This window comes from Haliotis rubra, unplaced genomic scaffold (genome assembly GCF_003918875.1).
Source record: "Haliotis rubra isolate DU_JTF1 unplaced genomic scaffold, ASM391887v1 Scf523, whole genome shotgun sequence".
Classification (NCBI taxonomy): Eukaryota; Metazoa; Mollusca; class Gastropoda; order Lepetellida; family Haliotidae; genus Haliotis; species Haliotis rubra.
In genome coordinates this window covers 271,045-296,436 of record NW_025767217.1, presented here as the reverse complement: position 1 = coordinate 296,436, position 25,392 = coordinate 271,045, and the positions used below count along the sequence as shown (strand labels likewise).

The window sequence follows — 25,392 nt, the reverse complement described above, 5'->3', positions numbered from 1 at the left end:
ATTATTTCCCTTCCGTCGTCCCGCCCTCCCTGCAATGCTAAAGATCTAAATGAAGCAAGTCTACATTCTCCGGCGTTCATATTCTCCCATCTCACTGGGGCTCCTTTTCAATTTAAATGGGATTATTTGTAACTCAGGGGTGGAAATAACTTTAAAATTGCTAATGTACTCCGGAACAGTGGCACATGTAAAATCACTTGCCCTGATATTTTTTCCACTTTTCCGTCCGTTTTCTTGTTGATTTATAAAAATAAACAACATAATTAACATTGGAAAGTCAACTGGACACCGGTACAGCGTGATATACAAATTTGCTTGCCCGACAGAAAAAAACACTGGACTCGGACGTCAGGCAATAGGTTATTTCACCCCCTGTAACTATCAAAATTATAAAAATTGAAAAACTAAGCATTAGTGTAAGATGTCCTCCTCCATTTTGCCAACGTCCAGGTGTCATGTTGGATGTCATCAACCATTATATTCTCTAGGAGTTTGGCACCAACCAACAAACCAACCTGCCTGGCCCAAACTTGATAATGAACAGGCAGCAGAGAACTAGATGGTATACTGCCGACTGGGGAATAATATTCACTCACTCACCAAACAGATAATGCCAAAGATCACCAGAGCCTGTTAATATACGGCATTGTCCAACCATCCATCAAAAGGTGATATCAGATATGAAAATATGCAACATTATGAATGTAACTGATGACTGAGCATATATGCCTTCATTAAAGCCTGAGATACAATTAATCACCCAGTATCATCAACATGACAAAGCACTGACCCCATTTCCCATTGTCAATAAAACTGCTGACTTGTCGAGCTGATAAGTAATAACATTGTTATTGTACTACCAGCTGTGACCGATCGTCATTAAAACGGTAAACAATCACATTTCAATATGGCTATCACAAGGCACAGATTGGAAACATTATATTTCTAAGGTTAAATCACATTTCACTATGACAAACTCTCTGTTGGAATTGTGACAAATTAATTTCACAAGGGTAACGCTATTTTTCAGGGTATTATCATTTGCAGAAGCCTGAGGTCTTTCATTAACTGCCCATCAAAAAGACGTCACTATTTTGACCAAAATTTGACCTTGACTTTTGCCCATGCTACAAGCCGCCATTTTTTTCAGTGCTCAACAACGTTAGAGTTCCAGTCGATGTTTTCATTGCTGCATGTTGTAATTAATGGTACAATTGTTAAGGTTGGCACCGGCCAAAAAGTGAATAATGGCACAGGTATATGTGATGAATGGGAGTCAGAAATATCGTCAATATTGAACCCGCGTTCAAACGAGCCGTAGGTGATTGAACATCAACAGCTGAGCTACTTATGACGTCACCTAACAACGGGCTTGATAATGGCCCATCGTCAAGCAATTTGGGGGCATTATCAAGTTACAGAGGCCCACTCATTTCTGATAACATGCAGGTGTATGATAATTCTATCCATTTTAGCTATTATATCAGTTAAACCAGCCCCACTTGTAGAGATCTTAGCACTATGAGTGAGTGAGTATTGCTTTACACTGCTTTTAACAATATTCCAGCAATATCATGGCAGAGAACACCAGAAATGGGCTTCACACGTTGCACCTGTGTGGGGAATTGAACCGGGATGAGCGAACACTTTAACTCAGCACTATGATTATCTTAAACCTGTGTTCATCATTAATTCTGTAAAAACTAGAATACTGTTTACTATGTTTATAACAAACATACTAACGACAAACTGATTTTCTTATAACTGTAGTTTACTCTAGTTTAATTGAAACAAAGTCTCTTTAATTTGACATGTGGTAAGTATTCGTGTAGATAACAGTGTATGCTTAAACTATTACTTTATGTTATTAGAATATGTTCTCAAAACAGTCAGATACTACTAACAATAAAAAATAAATAAAAATCTCCATCCTCTTGACTCAAGGAATAAGAAAACAAGGAATCAGAGAGATCAGACTGGATGGCTGATGCACCAATAGCTGATCAGGTTCAATCAAAAATAAGACAACCAGTTTGTGTTTAACGCTGGACAGAGCAATATTCCTGCTATATGGCCGCGGTATGTAAATGATCAGGTCTGCACCAGACAATCCAGTGATCAACAGCATGAGCATTGATCTAGGCAACTGGCTGAATGACTGAGTTTGCTTTTACGCCGCTTTTAGCAATATTCCAGCAACATCACGGCAGGGGACACCAGAAATCTAGGCAACTTGGATACAATGACATGTGTCAACCAAGTCAGCAAGTCTGACCACCTGATCCCGTTAGTCACCGCTTACGACAAGTATGGCAACCAGTTAGACTATAGGCAATATAAGAGGACAAATACTAACACATAATTATAATCTGACTTGTGGAGTGTGTCATGTCATGCTTGAACAGTACTGAGTAGTGAACTCAGTGACCTCCATGGTATGGGAGTGCTCATAACATCGGTCACTGGGTTGACTGGCCTAATTATTAAGTGAGTATATGATCATGATGATGTAGTGGAATACTGTTGCTAGTAGTGATACACTGTGAATCAAGCTGGCAAAATCATATCTGACTCATTTCTCACTACTTAAATTCGGAATACAACCTCCGTCCTTCAGGCCGCCGCTACAAAGTCCAATTGTGAAAACTAAGAGAGCCCGTACATCCTTTATTCCAAGTACCATATCTCTCTTAAACAAATGTGAAGATATGTTTGGTATCTCTCTTATCTGTCAGTAGCTCTGCTGATGTAACACAAATTCCTGAAAAGGCATTAAAGTATTATTCTATTCTATTCTAAAACAATGAGTAATGTTACTGAATCATACACATGTGATAACACTGTTATACTGTAGATGTATTCCCCATACAACTTCTCATACATCACTGTAGGGGGCCCTGGGGTAGCCTAATGGTTAAGGTGTACGCTCAACACGCAGAAGACCTGGGTTTGATTTCCCAAATGAGTACAATGTGTGAAGCCCATTTCTGGTGTCTAACTGTGATATTGCTGGAATATTGCTAAAAGCAGCGAAAAGCCAAACTCACTCACTCATACATCACAGCAGGTGATGTGAAAAAATGAAGAGACAGTCAGATAGGAATAGATACAACAAAGTGTCACACATTGTAAACATGAAAAGCTTCTCCATATTGTTCACTGACATGTAACAACTTTGTTATACTTCAAACATGCGTTTCTACATCATGATGTACCTTCAACATTTCAAACACAAGTAAACTGTTCCGCATTGTAACCACAATGTATACAATTGAGTGTATGCTCTACATAGGTGCATGAACTGAGAGATACACCATAATTAAATCCACGGTTGAGTGATCTGGGATGTTCATATACATCACAGTGGATAACACATGAATACTAAACAATATAAAAACACACAGAGAAACGTATAAAACTGCTGGAGCAAGGAGGGTGATGTTATTTTGATAAGTGTGAACATATTTGCCCTCACCAGAATAATGTTAAGACATAAATGCTGTTTTAATTTTTTTAAAGATGATAGAATATAAACACGATTAAAGTTAGTGAGTGAGCATTGCTTTACACTGCTTTTAGGAATATTCCAGCAACATCACAGTGGGGAACACCTGAAATGGGCTTCACAATTGTGTCCATGTGGGGAATTGACCCAGATCTATGGCTACCCACCACCCCTTCATAAAAGATTCATGTCACTTATTGAAATAGAACTACCTAGATAAAGTTTTCTAAATTAGCTGGGTCTTAGGGTGGGGTGGGTGAGTTTAGTTTTACGCCGCACTCAGCAATATTCCAGCTATATGGCGCGGCGGTCTGTAAATAATCAAGTCTGGACCAGACAATCCAGTGATAAACAGCATGAGTTCGATCTGCTCAATTGGGAACCGATAACATGTGTCAACCAAGCCAGCGAGCCTGACCACCAAATCCTGTTAGTCGCCTCTTTACGACAAGCATGGATTACTGAAGGTTCGTTCTAACCCTGACCTTCACGGGTCCTGGGTCTTAGGGTCCCTGAGTCTTTCTCTCATAGTGCTGGATCATAAGATCACTATAATGTCATCTTTTGACCACAGGATCATGACAAGATCCTGTTGATTTTCAAGCATATTTTGTACACTGATGATATAAGAAACAAAGTATAAGGGGTCATGGCAAATTTTACATTTCATAATACACATTTATTTTCATTTTTTAAACAATCTCTCTTCAAGGAGGCTTTGTTTTCTAATGCCACACTCGGCAATATCCCTGCTATATGGCTGTATGTTTGAAAATAATCAAGTCTGGACCAGGCAATCCAGTGATCAACATCATGAGCATCAATCTACACAATTGGGAACCGATGACATGAGTCAACCAAGTCAGCGAGCCTGACCACCCGATCCCGTTAGTCGCATCTCATGACAAGCATGGGTTGCTGAAGCTCAAATCTAACCCGGACCTTCAAGGAGAGTATTTAAGGAAAATCATACAAGTATGACAAGCATTTAGTCAGGGAAAATAATTTCCCTACACAAGTGAATCAAAAAACCTGTGTTCTTGTCATTAGACCTAGTTCTTATAAATAAATTAACTTGTGTTCCAGCCAAGGCCTACACCAAAAGACCCTGTCTGACAGCATTATTAATCATAAATAGAAATAAATACAAGACAAGGTCTTTACTATCAACGTGCTAACTGTCAATTAAATTTCACAAACATTGTGTTTTGTCACGGTGATGTAATGCACTGTAACTCAATGCTCATGAAACGTTGATGAAAGATTGTGAACAAAATACAAACTTACTTTTCAGCAGAGTGGTGTGCATCTATAACTGTTATCTCATGGGGTGAATATCACATTTATCCACTGTTTACGACACTTGGACTTAAAACTTGGGCATATACACTCGTGTTGTTGTTTACACCAGTCAGCTGATTTAAAACATTGCTTTCAAATTTCCTCGTTTCGTTTGACCTAGTTACTGAGTAGAGTGCACATGAGTTGACTATGAACCGTTTCTGTTCAAGTTGTTATCTACAAAACTGTGAAAAGGTCTCGATAACTGTTAAAACACGTGCACAGATTACAACGAGTTTTGTCGCAAAGCACATCGACTCAATATCGGAGCTCGCCACGTTGTCACGTTAAGTTCGGATGTTTGAATGACAGGTTACCAATTCCACGAGGTACCCGATCTTTTCCGAGCGTCACCAGAAGTTGTTGAACGAGTCTTCCTTCGCCTGAATATCGATCACGATTGTTTCCTCGTGCATGTCACGTGGAAATGGACCGTGACGCCGGACATAAACAAACACCCTCACATCGGTTTGGTACAAGAAACTGCCGATAACGTCCCTTTTCTGACGACAGGAAGTGTTTTCTAAACTGAAAATAACGCCAGGGAGATCACGTGATGGGAATTTCCGTCTCGCGCCAACTCGGCCGTGCGGGAAACTCCCCGTTGTTAAAAAGAGCGGATGACCTCATCATTTCGTAATACCTCAGCTGACAGCCTGACACTAAGGGCCGACCTCAACAACGGCGTGGTGGTTTTCTGCTGACGCTGGCGTGGATGAATGTAACTTTCAACGCGTGACCCATTGCGATGTTTGTACCACCCGCCTATCCACTGAGTATGGCGTAATTATCATTGCAATATACATATGTACATGAATTGTCAAACAGTTCCACCGATTAATTTTTATGGTCTCGGATATTATTAATATATCACCTGCATATGATATTACGTTCTGTTTGGTAATATCAGCTCTGTGAAACCATGTTCATTATTACTGCAACATACATCAGTCTACATGGCTCAAAGGGAATGACTTAAATCACGTTAGTGACCGGTCGTATATACAGGGAGAGGGTGGGTAGAGGTCTTTAAATATTATTGTACTGAAATTAATATTACTTTCCTTAACACTGGCCAGAGTCTGTGGGTAGCCCTGTGGTTAAAGCGTTCGCTCGTCACGCCCAAGTCCCGAGTTCGATTCCCCACAGGGGTACCATGTGTAAAACCCGTTTCTGGTGTGCTGGGATATTGATAAAAGCGGCATAAAACCTAACTCACTCCTCACTAACACTTGTCATATTTTAGGATGACCCTTCCCACGACCCTGTACATTTTTTACGATCCCTTCCAAAGTATGTTTTACTCGTTATGACCTGTCCCTACGGTCTGTCAGATTTGGAGGTGATCATGACATACCTTGACCGGTCCCTCAGTCCGGATTATTTTAAAGTCACCTGTGTCGCTAGACTTGCACAAGTCTCCAAGGAAATGATTATTAGTTGCATCATAACACTAGATTATGATGACACGACTATAGATAAATACAAGTCGACCCTACAAAAGACTAGCGACTTTAGACTTTCTACTTATCTAAACCAGCCTCAGTAAGGATAGAATGCCTTTAAATCCAGTGCATCATCCTCTACCGCCTTCGAGCAAGGCTACTGTGTCACCTGGATCGTACTCGGCTACGTGTGGCCGTTTCGACCTGTTTCCGCTATACGTGAAGTCAGCCTTTGAATTAGTCTTTCTATCATCCTTGAACTACATTATTTTCCCGTCTACTTCCGTCCAGCCCTTTCTACACTGATAAAGCCCTAAATGAAGCAAGTGTAGATTTTCTAGATATTCTGCCACTCACTGGGGCCCCTTTTTAAATTTAGAAGGAATCATTTCTTTCTTCCATACACACACACACGCAGAGAGAGAGAGAGAGACTAGTACTAAGCGTTAGTCTACCTTCTAGTCTGTCTCAGTCCCCGAACCACATTTTTTTTCCCTACTGCCTAGCCCTTCCTGCAATACTAAAGTCCTCAATGAAGAAAGTCTAGATTTCTCCAGGTTCTCCCAAGTCACTGGGACTCCTTTTCAATTTAAATGGTTTTTTTGCTACTATCAAAATTATATATATTCAGAGACTAAGCGTTAGTCTACCTCCAAGCACTCGTATCCAGACAAGACAAACTGATATAGTTAACAACGACCCCTAATATCGAGGTACAAGAAAACGCTTTCAACCAGATCACCGAGACCCAAACCCTGATCTTTTAGTCCACTCGTGACTGGTGTATGCATAGTAAAACCACACGTGACTACCTCATGCATAGTAAACCCACTCGTGACTCCTGTGAAAATAGTAAACGGCTATCTATTTTAGCTGGGATTCCATACGGCCTTCGAAACAATAATAAAGTTTACCTACATCCTAGATAAAATATCAGTGTTCCGATCCCGTGAAGCCAGTCTTTAACTTGTATCATTTATATGTTACAAATCGTCTAAGACACATATCTTAGATCCCAGTACATGTAAAAAGTTAATTGATCACCAAAATAAACTTACCCAACCCGCGACAGCCTAAACGAAATGAGACAATATACAAGTCGAAGTCGCTAATATCTGATATCCACATGTTTACATACACCCTATACAGGTATTGAATGGCCTGATCGCAAACTTACCTTATTCGAGAGTTTCCTGGTACTTTATACCTTGTGTTGAATCCGAACTGAACCCAATCGTTTTATATACAACTCGGTCACGTGTAAATATAACGCAGGTGTGCTTATTGTTGGAATGTTATCTACCCTTTAATGAATATATCTTGGGTAGTATGCTGGTATACGGGTGCAGTCAGGGATATAAATAAACCTATCCGGTTAGTATTTATATCTATGCGTTGTTATTGCTATTTCTATGCACAAAAGAGAAAGTATGGTTTTTATTATTGTTGTGCGCGGCTCTCAATGCAGGTATGGTGGCAGTGAGGAAATAATCGAACATGGTCCCGACAATCCAGTGACTGACATCATGAACACGATCTTCACAATTTGAAACCAAAACAGTCAACTGTAAAATGACATGTTATATTTGTCTTAATTACCAACTAGGTACGTGGTCTTGTAAAATACATATATCTACTACGTAGTTTTGTTTAAAAAGTCACTTTCGAGAATGATACATCTTATATGATACACATGACGTAAGTCTTATTTTAGATGTAATTTATTAAAGTAATTTGTAAACATTTACGGAATGTTTATTTTAATACAATGGAGCAAATGAATTTTACGGGATACTGTTTGCTAAATTGCGTCAGGCATAAATGTACCCATATATAAGTACATACTAACATAGGTTTCTTAGAATAACGCTGACATACGTATATTGTATACATTTCAATAAAGTTACTATAATGAGATTTGTCCTTGGTATTACGATATACACGCTGGTAAAAGGTTGCGTCACTTTCTTAAATTAGATATGAGATTTAGATGACGTAAAGTAAGCAATCAATCAGCTGTTTGTAAGAAAAGAATAAGAAGCAGAATCAGGGTGCCGTTGTACAAAGCGATCTTAGCGCTAAGGTGACCGTAACTCCCATACCTTAACATAGGCTTAAGGTAGCCTTAGCGCTAAGGTTGTGTTGTACAACGACACCCTGGTATATAAATACCAACGGCAGGGACACTCTGATAACAAGGGTCGAGGTTTAAAGAAAGGAGGACGGTGGGGTAAGGTAGTGGTTAAGGCGTTCGCTCGTCACGCCGAAGACCCGGGTTCAATTCCCCACATGGGTACAATGTGTGAAGCTCATTTGTGGTGTCCCCCGTCGTGATATTGCTGGAATATTGCTAAAAGCGGCGTAAAACTAAACTCATTCACTCATTAAAGAAAGGAAAATCAGTTTAATGACGAAAGACTCATACTTAGATATAGGCTGTACATTTAACGCCTTTCAAGAATCTGTTCTGAGAATAATTACCATGTCATGACTTGTGAAACAACACCACCACCGTCGTCGTCGTAATAGTAGTAGTAGCAGTAAAAGTAGTAGCAGTAATAGTAACAGTTGTAGTAGTTGTAAAAGTAGCAGTAGCAGTAGTCAGAGTAGTAGTAGTAGTTGCCTTGCTCCAAAGCTGTACTGCATGCTGAGTCCATGGATGTATAGTAATTCTATCCTTTGAAGAGGCAAGTCTAGATAGGCGGACAGTACAGTCTATTATTTACTCTTCTTCAGAACTTATCATTTAAACTACTAATTTTAGTAGTAGTAGTAGTCGTAGTAAAAGCAAAAGTGAAAGTAGTTTGTTCGTTGTTTAAGCCCGCAATATTCCAGCTACATGATGGTGGGCAGTGATTATTCAACTATGGACCAGGTATATTCCAGGTACATTCCGGTGTCTATACCCGACTCCTTCACCCTTGGAAGTGAGATCTATATACCTATATATATTACTGACCCTCATCGTGTTAGGAATTCCCCCGCCCCTCTCTTCCTTCCCCCACACCGCTCCACATACTGGTGACACGGCTGACGACATATTATTACTGATTACGAGCACTATCCAAAAAGGTGCGACGAAAATCACTGAAAATCCTATTCTGTGTCTTACGTAATATCTATAACCGTCTTCGTCAAAATTTGAATTGACTTTAAGTAACTGACACACAGCCATGCACTCTTATCTTAATCATGGAACTGACGTCACCACCATTCAAATACTGTATTTACCTTTGGCTGACTCATCAACCCAAATTGAAAGATGACATGCATGACAATAAAGCTGTTTTTTAAACAGTAAAACGTGAATGCAATATATATTAAAATATATATGATATCCAAGTCTGTGCTCCGTGGGGTTTTGTGCTCCATGATAAACACGCACATCCCAGCTCGCACAGATAATGAATCCACAAATCAGAGATAAGCGCTATCTGGAGGGCTGTGTGTGGAGCTCAAGATTCATCGCACCTGTTCTTTATGAATCATAGGAGGTTATCAATATATTACCTGTAAAAGATACATTTCCACCTGTCTGCTGTAGCTTATGATAATACTGTCTGCGTCATTCAAAAAGAATGTTCCGAAATGTCCGTTAAAAAAAGATTGTATAGCGCTACGACAGTCGTAAGTCTATGTAAAAGTATGGGAGTTACGATCATCTTAGCGCTACGACAGTCGTAAGTCTATGTAAAAGTATGGGAATTACGATCATCTTAGCGCTACGACAGTCGTAAGTCTATGTAAAAGTATGGGAGTTACGATCATCTTAGCGCGGCTAGCCTCAGGTAAATAGTGAGTGAGTGAGTGAGGCTTTACGCCACTTTTAGCAAGATTCAAAAATATCTGTGGGGGACAGAAGAAATGGGCTTCACATATTGTACCCATGTTGGGAATCGAACCGGGTCTTCGGCGTGACGAGCGATTACTTTAGTTAGGCTACCTCACCGCCCCCTAAGGTAAGTGGGATTCGAGAGGTCACAGAATTTAGCAGTATAATTGCTGCATGTACACAGAACTACTTCTCAATCAATGCTTACGAGGGGATTAAACTGGGTACCTTTTGGCCACAAGAGCTGCTTCACAAGAGCTGATTACACTCCATCTTCAAGATAGTGCCTTTAGGCGTGGTGGGTAGCTTAGAGAGTCAAACGTTGACTGAATGAATGTTGGTTTAGGCCGCTTTTGGCAACGTGGGAACCAACCAGCAGAACCGAACCCGGTCTTTGGCGTGATTAGCAAACACTTCTGGCACTGGACCACCAACTACCCTTTTCGGACGCAATATACCGGGTTCAAAGGGCACACGGATTGAAGAGCTCTTTTTTATTTAAAAAAATAAACAAACAAAAAATGTTTTAAAGAAAAACAAGAAAAGCAAAGAAAAAAGCCCTAAATACATTACGCTTTTATTTACACACAACGTAATTGCTTTAGTATTGATAACTGCACAATGTGCAGCAATCAGTTATAAACACATCACTACGACGCTCTTAAAACACAGACACATGCACCGGGTCAACTTGACCTAGCGGAGACAAATCCCGTCCATTAAAGAACGACGCAATCAGTGTCTGAGCGGGATAAGATCTCCCCCACATTCCACACGGATCGCACGGTAGCATCCTGCCTCCCTTCCCTAACCCCGGGGGGTCCCTTTTCAAGTGATTACCGGCCACCACATGGCGAGTGTATTTGCCATCCCTGAGAGAAGCAGCTTGTGGGGAGGCGAAGACCAGACAAAGAAAAGCCAAAGGGCTAAAGTGTGACATAAAATGATTGGAACATGTGGTTTAGCCATACGTCCCGTTAGCGCTGGCTTTGTGGAACCGTCTTTCTGGAACCGTTTGTTTACCCGGTATCCTTCATTGACAGAGTTTAATTGTTTTACCATTTACCTCTTCTCCAGCTTCTGACAATGCCAGTATTTATACCACGTGGAAGGAATTCGCAAGGAATCACTATTTCCTTAGTTGCGCAATAAGTGGTTTCATGTTCCGAGTACATTCTGAATATACAGAGTCCGTTCTCTGCACCCTTTCAATAACACCCTGTTCATAAGGATTTTCAAGAGGTACGATGGGTTAGCTTAGTGGTAAAAGCGTTCGCTCGTCACGTCGAAGACCCGGGTTCGATTCCCCATGTGTGGCGTTCCCCGCCGTAATATTGCTAAAAGCGGCGTAAAACGTTACTCACTAAACACACTCATTGAGCACATATTGGCCCCGTCGTCTAAGGCTCTACGATTATTTTCGAAGAGTAGCGTTTATTAGGTGCGTCATGATCTTATCGTTGGTTTGCATCCTAGATTCAAATTAGTATAAAATTGCTAACATGCAAAAGACTCGCCACGTCAGGCTATCATTCCACGTGAAACCTACACCTCGTGACATAATAAAAATATCCAGGCTGTTCGGAGCGGTGTAAAACACACTTATATAGACCACCCAGAACAGATCCAATTGCCATAGACTATTCTTGATTCAACTTTAGAATGTTCAGACTGACTGAATATGGTTTTACGCCGTTTTTTTAGCAATATACCAGCAATATCACGGCGGGGGACACCAGAAAGAATGTGCAGACCTTCATTTAGACGAAGACGATGATACCCATAAAACAACATCAAAAGAGTGAGTGCATGGGTGTAGTTTTACTCCGTTATTAGGAATATTCCAGCAATATCAGAGCACATCAGAAATATGCGTCACATATATATGTTTGAGGGTCTATGTTTGGGTTATGGTGTACATGTATGTTGAATAGAGGAAAGCTTCTTGGGGAGTGAGTGAGTGAGTTGGGTTTTACGCCGCTTTTAGCAATATTCCAGCAATATCACGGCGGGGAAGACCCGACATGGGTTTAACACATTATTCCCATGTGGGGAATCGAACCGGGGTCTTCTGCGTGAAGAGCGAACGCTTTAAAATAACCACAAGGCTACCCAACCGCCCCTCGTCATTCGGGAATAAATATCTGTAGAAAAAATAAGTCAATAGTCAGACAATAACACAGTCATTAAGTTTGGGGAAACAAACCAAAGAAGAGGCTCACAATGTGACCAGACATTGTCAGTCGTACAGACACAATTTCCATCCAACTTCAAAATATTTACAAGGTCAAAGTACCCTCATGACCAACGGTTTAACAAGGTCAAAGTTCTTGAAAACCGAAAGTGCTTACAGGGTCAAAGATTCCGAATCCATACCAACAACCTGAATGCAACAAACAAATGAAAAAATAACAATCTGGCTATACAACGTCCGTCAGGTCAGGCGACAAGTCCTCATTCTTCGAAACGTCATGTCTAAAACCCCTAATTTCTGTCTTATTGGACTGTTAGACTGTGGATCGTAAGTGAAACACTTATATAATACTCTAGAGTTAAAGAGACGAATTCCGGGGGGAGAAGATCACAAGAAGGGAAAGTTGGGGCACACTTGATAACATATAAACTTCTGTCAAACATGTGCGCCATGTTGGAGTAGACACTCAGAACTGACGCTGCGACGTTACACATCTCGGCGTAACACTCGGAAGGAGGCTCACTCTATTTAACTTATCTCGTAACCTCGATTAGGTCGGCCATTATTCATGGACTTACGTACAACAGTAAACATTGGATCTTAGAAGTGAACGGCTTTTTCATTTTAAGAAGTGAAGATCACATTATTTGTACACAATGTTTAATTTCTTAATTTTCTATTTACCGGTATATATTTTGTCAATTTTAACTTCCTCTCCTCCTCTCTTTCTCGCCCGTAATGCCTAGCACCGCCTGTCAACACCGAGACTTATAACACGAGATTCCCATGCCCAAGACATCACCTTAAACCCCGTCCAATTCCCAAATTCTTCAGTTCGCACCCAAGACGCGTCAAATCAAACAGAAGAATAAAGAAAATTTCAAGTTGAAATTAAAAGGTTTCACAAGCACAATCACGATAATCCAATAAATACAATTAGGTCATGCCTCTCTGAAGTTCCATGTCCCAGTTCATGGCTGCACTGAAGAAATTCTCTGTGATGTAATTTGATCTGGAATTGCCATGCTCCTCCCGCTGACAGATTTACGACAAAGACAAGAGGGAGAAAGATGGTCAACCGATTAAATACTTCGTGGCGGAGGACAAATGTGCTTATAATTCCACATACTTAATCGAATACACACATGTTCACAATAGCACCAATTGTGTAGCACACACTATCCATCCTGATTTGTTTTCCAAGTTAAAATAAATAGGTTTGAATTAATATGTTCAAAGTCAAACGCCGTTATCAAAGAAACGCATGTGAAATACAGGGGCGGATACAACACCCCTGTCTGGACCCACCTATGAAATAATACCTGAAACTGATGATGTTTTCTTCTGTCTATAGTTATCAACAAAAAGTTTTCATGCTCATTATGTACAAAAACAAATTAAGTAATTAAATCATACACCATAATGGATGGACAACAAGGTCATTTAGGCGATCAAAACTGTAAGGGTTGGTTTATATTAAATTTTGGGAGAACAATTGCGGATAAACGCACGGCCTTATGACCAAGATAACGGTACATCGATAAAGATTCCGACCAATATAATCTGTTTGATATTTACTTAAGTAAAATCTACTTACGTTTCAATGTAATCACACGTTAATCCAGGATGTGGAAAGATGAAAGCCCGGCGGTTCATCTTCACAGTCATGTTTCGTCCAAGGAGGGGCCTCGACAACGTGTTGAGTGCATCAAAGCTGGAGCATTGTCCTCGCACGTTTTTTGGATAATTTCACAAGGAAGGGTACGGGATGGGGTTCACGTGCCGAAAGTTAAATTTTCTCTCGCTGATTCAGAGAGCCCTTTGTCTTGCTCGTCACATACGACACATATTAACACACATCAACAGTGAACGCTGGCAGACTTGACCCAGTCTACACAAAACAAAGCGATATCTGTACCACATGACCGCTTGGAATTCAAATTTCAAAATCTTGGATATTTCTGGTTAAAATGGAACACTTTCACTTTTGGTACTGGTTTAGTAAATATAGTAAAAAAATATACTGTCAAATTAACAATTACTATGTTTATGACAGATCACAACTCCGTTATGAACATTGAAATAAGTCGAGAATAATCAAATTTTAGAACTGATGCAACCAAGAAGGCTCCAGTTAGAACTTCCCCAACTTTGTTAAATCCAGCGTCAGGCTTGTCCCAAACATTTGGAATCGCTCAGGCAACATTGCAATTTAGAGCAGGCTGTAAGAAAAATGTAGTTTTCACACAGTTCCACAAAGAAACGCAGGCACATCCCTCTCTTTATCACAAAATCCTCACAATTCCAAAGTATCCACCGAGCCTACAGATAAAAGTGACTCCTCTATCGTGAGATGAGCTATGGACGTAAACAAATCTCAAATAGTCCATGTCAATTCATCGCACGTGAGATACGCGCGAGAGAGGATGTGAACGCATGTGGTTGGCTGACCTCTGACCTCGACCTCTCTGTCTCGGTACTCAGATTTCAGAGGTTAAGTATATGCATCTGACCTTTGGGATTCCTGGAGATGCATGGAACGAGGTCCCGCCGAATGTGACGGCAGCTCAGTAATTGGCAAATTGTTTCAATTATTTCTCGAATTTGCTGAGTAATTACCCAACTTGGATGCTGGTACCGCCTGGCAAATGTCATCAGAATTCAAATTCTTTGCATTTTCATTCGTTATGGCATTTTGAACGTCTACTTTAAACGTTGAACAGTTTGAATCCTAAGTAACGCGTCTGTATAACACTTTCTCTAAAACAGCGACTGTGTCACCAAGACCTTTGCAGATAAGAATTCTGTTACAGATTCAGGATGGGTGAGGTGAGGTGAAATTGGGTTTAACGTCGTGCTTGAGAATATTTCGCTCATATGACGACGTGCATGCGTTTGTATGTGTATGTGCGGTATGTGTATGTGTGTAGGCGACTAAATGGATTGGGAGGTCAGGCTCGCTGACTTGGTTGACACATGTCATCGCATCCTAATTGCGTAGATTGATGCTCATGCTGATTATCAGCGGTTTGTCTGGTCCCAACTTGATTATTTACAGACCACAGAGCAGGAATAGGGGACAATAAACAAAAACACTAAATAAATCAAAACACTTTCTGTCAGTTTCATTCAGTTCCAATCCAAAGAATAGGTGAGGTGAGGTGAAATTGGGTTTAACGTCGTGCTTGAGAATATTCGCTCATATGACGACGTGCATGCGTGTGCATGTGTATGTGAGGCTGCTTGTACTAGCCCAGACTTAAGCTGGTTTTATAGTGCTAGCCCACTGAGATACCATGCCGCAGTGAAGCATGAATACCCCACTCAGACACATTATACTGACCAGTCCTTTTTGTACCCATTATGCCGAGCGCCAGGCAGGGACCAACAAGTACCATATTTTAACGTCTTTTTTGGTATGACGCGGTCGGGGATCGAACCCGCGACCTTCCGCTCTCCGGGCGGACGCTCTAACCACTACACCACGGAGGCGGTCGATTCAGGATGGACCTATGCTATGCTAGGCAAGGCTAGAAATATATTGTACACAACGTCCTCATGGGACAGTCCAAGCATACTTTGTTGTTCAACGCCGCAGTCGGCAATATTCCAGCCATATGGCAGTGATATGCATATCATCGTGTCTGGACCAGATAATCCAGTGATCAACAGCAAGAGCATCGATCTATGCCATTTGGATAGATGACGTGTCAACCGGGTCAGCGAGCCTGACCACCCGATCCCGTTAGTCGCCTCTCACGACAAGCATGGGCTGCTGAAGACCAATGTGCAAGCATTGTGCATTGTGCATGCACAATGTAAATATACACATTACAATAACACTTTGCGTCATTGATACACAGAAATAAATACATAATCAATTAATATACAAACAAGCTGTAAATGTGTGAAATTTCGTGCAGTATTTTCAAACATTCTTGAAATATACATTTTAATGGATTTGAAACACTTTTGAAATAGCTGTTGGCTACCCAGTACCCCAAGGTAGACATAGTGAGTGAGTGAGTTTAGTTTTACGCCGCACTGAGCAGTATTCCAGCTATAGGCGGCGGCCTGTAAATAATCGAGTCCAGACAATCCAGTGATCAACAGCATGAGCATCGAGCTGCGCAATTGGGAACCGATGACATGTGTCAACCAAGCCAGCGAGCCTGACCACCCGATCTTGTCAGTCGCCTCTTACGACAAGCATGGGTTGCTGAAGATTAATATTCTAACCCGGACCTTCACAGGTACCAAAGTATAGACAGAAACTGCATGTGTGTTGATTGTTATAGGTTATAGGTATATAAGTAATAGGTAGATATTGGTTCAGACTTCCCCATATGGAAAGATACAGGGCTTGCTAAGATAACGATCAAACAAATTGCGTCTCTCATATTCGGAAGTTATTATTTAAAACTGGCATCTCATTCGTTTGGATCACTCGGGATTTAGGCAATGCCTTTATGAGAATGTGTTCACGGGTATGTAAAGATATGAACTAGCAGAACTAGCATGATAACATATCAAATTCCCCTTTTATAAATTTGCATTGTGGTTTCAGAACTATAATTGGTGTTTACAACTATACTCATGCAAATAATCGTTGTCACCCCCTCCCCACCCCAACCCACACACACCTCACACCCCGCCCCAGACCCCTCTCCAATTAAGAAAATTGACGGGAGTGACAACCATTATTGGCATGGGTATATATGATATGATTATTTCCTTCTAAGAATGTATTTTCTCTTGGAATGTCCTTATTTCGGTCATGTATACTAATGCCATTTCTTCCATTGATAACTTATCCTACCCCTGCTTCTGTCCTCAAAGAACCCTGCAATGGGTTAGAATATTGATCTTCAGTAACCCATGCTTGTCGTAAGAGACGACTAACGGGATCGGGTGGTCGGGCTCACTGGCTTGGTTGACACATGTCATTGGTACTCAATTGCGCAGATCGATGCTCATGCTGTTTATTACTGGATTGTCTGGTCCAGACTCGATTAGTTACAGACCGCCGCCATATAGCTGGAATATTGCTGAGTGCGGCGTAAAACTAAAGTCACTTACTCACTTATTATTATATGTGTAGAAACAGCCCACTGTAGAAATTTTTGTAAATGCAGCATCATGGGCCTTGTGGCCTCAAATGCAAATAAACTTGTCACTTCTCACATCTTCTTGTGCATCTATTAGAAGATTGTGTGAATTTGGAATTAGTTTATTGTTGTTAAGCGGTGCTTGACTAGCTTGACACCATTTTCACGTATGTATTGAAATGTGTTCAGTTTAAATTTAACGCATTTTTTCATATTTTTCTCTCTCTGCGTGCACTGATCTGTATACTGCATCTTTGTAACATATGAAACGATATGCACATGTTTATTTCTCGAATATATGTACATGTTTATTGCTCGAGTATATGTACATGTTTATTTCTCGAGTATATGTACGTGTTTATTTCTCGAGTATATGTACATGTTTATTTCTCGAGTATATGTACGTGTTTATTTCTCGAGTATATGTACATGTTTATTTCTCGAGTATATGTACATGTTTATTGCTCGAGTATATGTACATGTTTATTTCTAGAATATTTGTACATGTTTATTTCTCGATTATATGTAGATGTATATTTCTCGAGTATATGTACATGTTTATTTCTCGAGTATATGTACATGTCTATTTCTCGAGTATATGTACATGTTTATTTCTCGAGTATATGTACATGTTTATTGCTCGAGTATATGTACATGTTTATTTCTAGAATATTTGTACATGTTTATTTCTCGATTATATGTAGATGTTTATTTCTCGAGTATATGTACATGTTTATTTCTCGAGTATATGTACATGTCTATTTCTCGAGTATATGTACATGTTTATTTCTCGAGTATATGCACATGTTTATTTCTCGAGTATATGTACATGTTTATTTCTCGAGTGTATGTACATGTTTATTTCTCGAGTTAACGTTGAAAAAGAAGAAAAAAGTGTTGATATATGTAATTCGTTCGTATGAAAACAAACAAACTCCTTACAAAATAGCCACCATGATCGAAATAGCGATCGAAGATGTCGTAAAATCTCAATTAAGATCCCAACGTGTTTGTGAAATGGTGACTTAGGAGTTAACTCCCCTGAACCTTTAAATTCAGGCTGTCCATTGTTTATAGCGAAAGCTTGAGACAAGCAATTACCGTTGTGCAAGCAGAGACCATATAATAGATATTATATAGTATATGGTCTCTGGTGCAAGCTAATAAAGGATCCTTACTTAAGACAAACTATGATCTGAAGAGACTTGCAATTACTGCACCAACCTGTACAGAAATTTCTAAATCTAAAATGATTTTACAATTGCTTAAGATGAGGAGCAGCTACTTGGGGAGGCAATTATTCAAAAGATTGAGTGAGGTATCAGTGAATTTGTACTGGTATATTTTCTTGTGAAAAAAGCTCAACGTTAGCCAGGTCATATGTAATTACCGTTTATGTGATGAGGTATTTGACGAGACAAGTCAAAAGGCTACAAATCTTCCAATATCTAGTGTGTTATATCATATGCAGTCAAATGCCTTTGTCCCGAGGTTGAAGGGACCTATGTAAATAATTCCAGTTATCCGAAGTTCGACACAACCGCACAACCGTTTGTGTGTAAACTGTACACGTGTGCATGTGTTTGGTATATATATATATATATATATCACATAGATAAATAAAAACAGAATGCCTTTTTTACTCCAACATGTTTCGTTCTTTACTCTTCAGGGAGATTGTAGCGGTTACAGTATGACGTCATTACATATATATTGTGACGTCACAATAGAGACAACATTCTAGGGCGACAAGGTCACAGCTTGCAATGGTTTAAAGGGGAAGTGTACACGATAAAATCACATTTATTCTTATGTGAACCAAAGTGAAATATTTTAATTATTTAAGATCACTGTTTGAGATGATACACTCATTTTTCTTACAATGACAGTAAAACCCTCAAAATAAGTGCTGAAATGTTATGCCATTTTGCGGCCCTAAATGCCGAGCTAAACAGGTCAGAGTTACCGCCCTTTGATTATGACGCAATTGGTGCCACTTGATTTTAGACTGGTCTCCTGTCTAGTCCCAAATCAAAAAATAATAATACTGAAATTAATCACGTGAGAAAAGTTTGTGAAAATACGAAAGAAGCATAAGAACTGAAAATGTAATCAGCAGGACAGATTGATAATGTGTATTTTCATTCATAGCCTCACCTCAATGAAAATACTAAATATGTTTAACAATGTTGACGTACGTATGACATCACTATCGGGAAGTGACACTCTCAAAATGGCGTGTACACGAGTACATCGGATTTTTCGACGGAAAATTTCGTTGTTTCAAGCAACGTATATACATAAATGTGACATGTAAGTAGTCCGAAACATTCTGACAATCTGCTGGTTGTTATTTTCCTTTTGTTTTCATTGTGACCAGGGGTGGAGAATTTCCATCGTGGGTGTTCGTGAGTTTGCGTCAATCATGGCGTCACGCTTTCAGAAACTACAATATGTTGTGATGAATCTCGGAAATCATTGGAATACACCTATTTTGTATAACTACCGCTTGCTACTATACCATTCCCGTGCATGGTATAAAACTAATGAGCAAGTGTATGAAACAAAAGTAGGCGAACAGATACACAGTGTAAAATCTGAGATTGACTTTGTTTACATTTCAAACAAGTGGTCCTTTCCCAGCGCGGCATCTGATTTATTTCGTTAGATTTCACTGAAACACTTGGTATTGGTGACAAAGACCATTTGTCATTATATTTTGAACTGTATGTGGAATTCTGGGATTAGTGTAAGTGCACGTGTGACGTCATTTTATAAACACTCTGCAATATGGCTGAAAATTCACTTTGACGTTAACTGTGCGTATTTTCAAAAACATTCTCAGCGATTCTCTAGCTGTTGTATCGACAATGTTTCCGAACGAGCATTGGTGATTCGATCAAAAAATGTTTTTAAAAATACCGCTGATCACAATGATACGGGTTCTTGGGTGGGTTTTTTTTTGTTTTTTTTTGTCTCTTAATTCAATTCTCCCAGCAAAATTTGACATTTGAATTATGACATCAATACTATAAATTACGAAAACACAGTGAATGGGGATTTCGTAATCTGTCCAAATTGGCCAGATTTACGATGCATGTAATTTTCAGTATACATGTATTTGCCTTACAATGGGCGTCATAGAAATGGTATCATAGAAAACGAATTTCAAACAGAATTAACAACTGCCACTTTCATTTATCTTCGTGATGTATTTGGATAATTGTGGTATCGATAGGTAGGAAGAGTGGATATATGCAGGAATCAAGTAACAAACGTAGAATGCCGACACCTTCACCGATGGCAAGCTAGGTGTAGTGCATAAACGCTTTAGTTTTTGTGAAAAACGATACTGTTGAATGACTACCGACTCAGGTTGAATGTTGTAGTATTTGGTTACGTGGTAACACTGTTTGTACAATGTATACGTTTTTTGTATACAACTGCAACGTCATCACACTGTGCAACTGATCACATAGCCAGCTGACGGCCAGCTGGATTAAAACAGTAGCCTGCGCATCGAGACACTAGAACCACACCTATATCTTCGCCACGTGAAATGTGTCTAACAACGTCATTAGTTTATCGGTTTGGCACCAATGACGTCATTTCCAAGGGACGTAAGTCATGGTGTGTTTACTGTGGCCATAGAACACTCGGTAAATATGAAAAATTTGAATCGATATAACGCAAAAAATAAACTAGTTACTTCTGATATTTGTACTGTTTTGTACAAACACTTGACAAACACGTTTTATGATGAGAAATTGCAAGACAAAAAGGTTAATTTTCGTGTAAACTTGCCCTTTAACGAGTTGAAACATTTAGATCCTCTGCCCCCAACAGCTGAATATTGTGAGATCTCACAAATATAGCATTGCCCTTTCTTTCATATCAACAGAACCATTAAATTATTGTTACTAACTGTAACGTCATACGCATGATGACGACATAGCTATTACACTTAGCTTTCATTGTACACCTGAAGAGCCGTTGAACGGCGAAAGATATATATATATATATACTGGAATAAATATATATAATTCTAAACAAACGAATCTGCCAGCCCCTGATGCCAGCGGATGTCCGAGACTAGTTCCCAGGGGTTGATGATGACAGCTGTGATATACGACTGTAACCAAGACTACTGTGACTATGGGCTGTTTGTCTTTTGAGGAATCGTATGGTTTCTGACCAGATCAACAACGATAAGTCTCCAACCAAGAATTTAAGATACATATGTGAAACGAAAGAGTGTGAGAAAGAGGCAGAGAGTTTTAAGACGTGTATTTACGTTTCTTGGATTCTGTGGGCTCAGAGGACATACGGTTTTTCACCCTGTCCAGCCACTGTCCAGCCTCTGTCCAACCACTGTCCAGCCTCTGTCCAACCACTGTCCAGCCTCTGTCCAGCCACTGTCCAGCCTCTGTCCAGCCACTGTGCAGCCACTGTCCAGCCACTGTCCAGCCTCTGTCCAACCACTGTCCAGCCACTGTCCAGCCTCTGTCCAACCACTGTCCAGCCTCTGTCCAGCCTCTGTCCAGCCACTGTCCAACCACTGTCCAGCCTCTGTCCAACCACTGTCCAGCCACTGTCCAGCCTCTGTCCAGCCTCTGTCCAGCCACTGTCCAACCACTGTCCAGCCTCTGTCCAACCACTGTCCAGCCACTGTCCAGCCTCTGTCCAGCCTCTGTCCAGCCACTGTCCAACCACTGTCCAGCCACTGTCCAACCACTGTCCAGCCACTGTCCAGCCTCTGTCCAGCCTCTGTCCAACCTCTGTCCAGCCTCTGTCCAACCTCTGTCCAGCCTTCTGTCCAGCATCTCTGTCCAGCCTCTGTCCAACCACTGTCCAGCCACCTCTGTCCAACCATCGTCCAGCCTCTGTCCAGCCTCTGTGTCCAGCCCTGTCCAATTCCTCCACCTGTCCAGCCACTGTCCAACCACTGTCCAGCCACTGTCCAGCCACTGTCCAACCACTGTCCAGCCTCTGTCCAGCCTCTGTCCAGCCTCTCTGTCCAGCCTCCTGTCCAGCCACTGTCCAGCCACTGTCCAGCCACTGTCCAGCCTCTGTCCAGCCTCTGTCCAGCCTCTGTCCAGCCTCTGTCCAGCCTCTGTCCAGCCTCTGTCCAGCCACTGTCCAGCCACTGTGCAGCCACTGTGCAGCCACTGTGCAGCCACTGTCCAGCCACTGTCCAACCACTGTCCAACCACTGTCCAGCCTCTGTCCAGCCACTGTCCAACCACTGTCCAGCCACTGTCGAGCCTCTGTCCAGCCTCTGTCCAGCCACTGTCCAGCCACTGTCCAACCACTGTCCAGCCTCTGTCCAGCCTCTGTCCAGCCACTGTCCAGCCTCTGTCCAGCCTCTGTCCAACCACTGTCCAGCCACTGTGCAGCCACTGTCCAACCACTGTCCAGCCTCTGTCCAGCCTCTGTCCAGCCACTGTCCTGCCTCTGTCCAGCCTCTGTCCAGCCTCCGTCCAACCACTGTCCAGCCTCCGTCCAACCACTGTGCAGCCTCTGTCCAAGCCACTGTCCAGCCACTGTCCAACCACTGTCCAGCCTCCGTCCAGCCACTGTCCAGCCTCTGTCCAACCACTGTCCAGCCTCTGTCCAACCACTGTGCAGCCTCTGTCCAATCACTGTCCAGCCACTGTCCAACCACTGTCCAGCCTCCGTCCAACCACTGTCCAGCCTCCGTCCAGCCACTGTCCAGCCTCTGTCCAACCACTGTCCAGCCTCCGTCCAACCACTGTCCAGCCTCCGTCCAGCCACTGTCCAGCCTCTGTCCAGCCTCTGTCCAGCCACTGTCCAGCCTCTGTCCAGCCACTGTCCAGCCTCCGTCCAGCCACTGTCCAGCCTCTGTCCAGCCTCTGTCCAGCCACTGTCCAGCCTCTGTCCAGCCTCTGTCCAGCCTCCGTCCAGCCACTGTCCAGCCTCTGTCCAGCCTCTGTCCAGCCTCCGTCCAGCCACTGTCCAGCCTCTGTCCAACCACTGTCCAGCCTCCGTCCAGCCTCCGTCCAGCCACTGTCCAACCTCTGTCCAGCCTCTGTCCAGCCTCCGTCCAGCCACTGTCCAGCCTCCGTCCAGCCTCTGTCCAGCCACTGTCCAGCCACTGTCCAGCCTCTGTCCAGCCACTGTCCAGCCACTGTCCAGCCTCTGTCCAGCCACTGTCCAGCCACTGTCGAGCCTCTGTCCAGCCTCTGTCCAGCCACTGTCCAGCCACTGTCCAGCCTCTGTCCAACCACTGTCCAGCCTCTGTCCAGCCACTGTCCAGCCTCTGTCCAGCCACTGTCCAACCACTGTCCAGCCTCTGTCCAGCCTCTGTCCAACCACTGTCCAGCCTCTGTCCAGCCACTGTCCAGCCACTGTCCAGCCTCTGTCCAGCCTCTGTCCAACCACTGTCCAGCCTCTGTCCAACCACTGTCCAACCACTGTCCAGCCTCTGTCCAACCACTGTCCAGCCACTGTCCAACCACTGTCCAACCACTGTCCAGCCTCTGTCCAGCCACTGTCCAGCCTCTGTCCAACCACTGTCCAACCACTGTCCAGCCTCTGTCCAACCACTGTCTAACCACTGTCCAGCCTCTGTCCAGCCACTGTCCAGCCACTGTCCAGCCTCTGTCCAGCCTCTGTCCAACCACTGTCCAACCACTGTCCAACCACTGTCCAACCACTGTCCAGCCACTGTCCAGCCACTGTCCAACCACTGTCCAACCACTGTCCAGCCTCTGTCCAACCACTGTCCAACCACTGTCCAGCCTCTGTCCAACCACTGTCCAACCACTGTCCAGCCTCTGTCCAGCCACTGTCCAGCCTCTGTCCAGCCACTGTCCAGCCACTGTCCAGCCACTGTCCAGCCACTGTCCAGCCTCTGTCCAACCACTGTCGAACCACTGTCCAGCCACTGTCCAACCACTGTCCAACCACTGTCCAGCCTCCGTCCAACCACTGTCCAACCACTGTCCAACCACTGTCCAGCCTCCGTTCAACCACTGTCCAGCCACTGTCGAGCCACTGTCCAGCCTCTGTCCAGCCACTGTCCAGCCTCTGTCCAGCCTCTGTCCAGCCACTGTCCAGCCTCCGTCCAGCCACCGTCCAGCCTCTGTCCAGCCACTGTGCAGCCTCTGTCCAGCCACTGTCCAGCCTCTGTCCAGCCTCTGTCAAGCCTCTGTCCAGCCACTGTCCAGCCACTGTCCAGCCACTGTCCAGCCTCTGTCCAGCCTCTGTCCAGCCACTGTGCAGCCTCTGTCCAGCCACTGTCCAGCCTCTGTCCAGCCTCTGTCCAGCCACTGTCCAGCCTCTGTCCAGCCACTGTCCAGCCACTGTCCAGCCACTGTCCAGCCACTGTCCAACCACTGTCCAGCCACTGTCCAGCCTCTGTCCAACCACTGTCCAGCCTCTGTCCAACCACTGTCCAGCCACTGTCCAGCCTCTGTCCAGCCTCTGTCCAGCCTCTGTCCAACCACTGTCCAGCCTCTGTCCAACCACTGTCCAGCCACTGTCCAGCCTCTGTCCAGCCTCTGTCCAGCCTCTGTCCAACCACTGTCCAGCCACTGTCCAACCACTGTCCAGCCACTGTCCAGCCTCTGTCCAACCACTGTCCAGCCTCTGTCCAACCACTGTCCAGCCACTGTCCAGCCACTGTCCAAGCCACTGTCCAGCCTCTGTCCAACCACTGTCCAGCCACTGTCCAACCACTGTCCAGCCTCTGTCCAGCCTCTGTCCAACCTCTGTCCAGCCTCTGTCCAACCACTGTCCAGCCACTGTCCAACCTCTGTCCAACCACTGTCCAACCTCTGTCAAGCCACTGTCCAGCCACTGTCCAGCCACTGTCCAACCTCTGTCCAGCCACTGTCCAGCCTCTGTCCAACCTCTGTCCAACCACTGTCCAACCACTGTCCAGCCTCTGTCCAGCCACTGTCCAGCCACTGTCCAACCTCTGTCCAGCCACTGTCCAGCCACTG

The 25,392-nt window shown here is 42.9% G+C and overlaps 1 protein-coding gene across 4 annotated transcripts in view; it reads right to left on the bottom strand.

Moving 5' to 3' along the window:
• The window catches only part of LOC124252765 (GTP-binding protein ypt1-like), a 70,173-nt gene extending 55,955 nt beyond the window's left edge, over window positions 1-14,218 (bottom strand). Inside the window, exon 1 of one of the 4 annotated variants that reach the window (XM_046686418.1) lies at window positions 13,915-14,218. In XM_046686418.1, the coding sequence (XP_046542374.1) occupies window positions 13,915-13,985 (71 nt within the window). In that variant the 5' untranslated portion in view covers window positions 13,986-14,218. Of the gene's footprint in view, window positions 1-4,792; window positions 5,377-7,349; window positions 7,437-7,468; window positions 7,585-13,914 lie in introns of those variants that run through there. The other 3 variants (XM_046686422.1, XM_046686421.1, XM_046686420.1) reach the window with 3 other exon arrangements.
• Window positions 14,219-25,392: the final 11,174 nt, after the last annotated feature.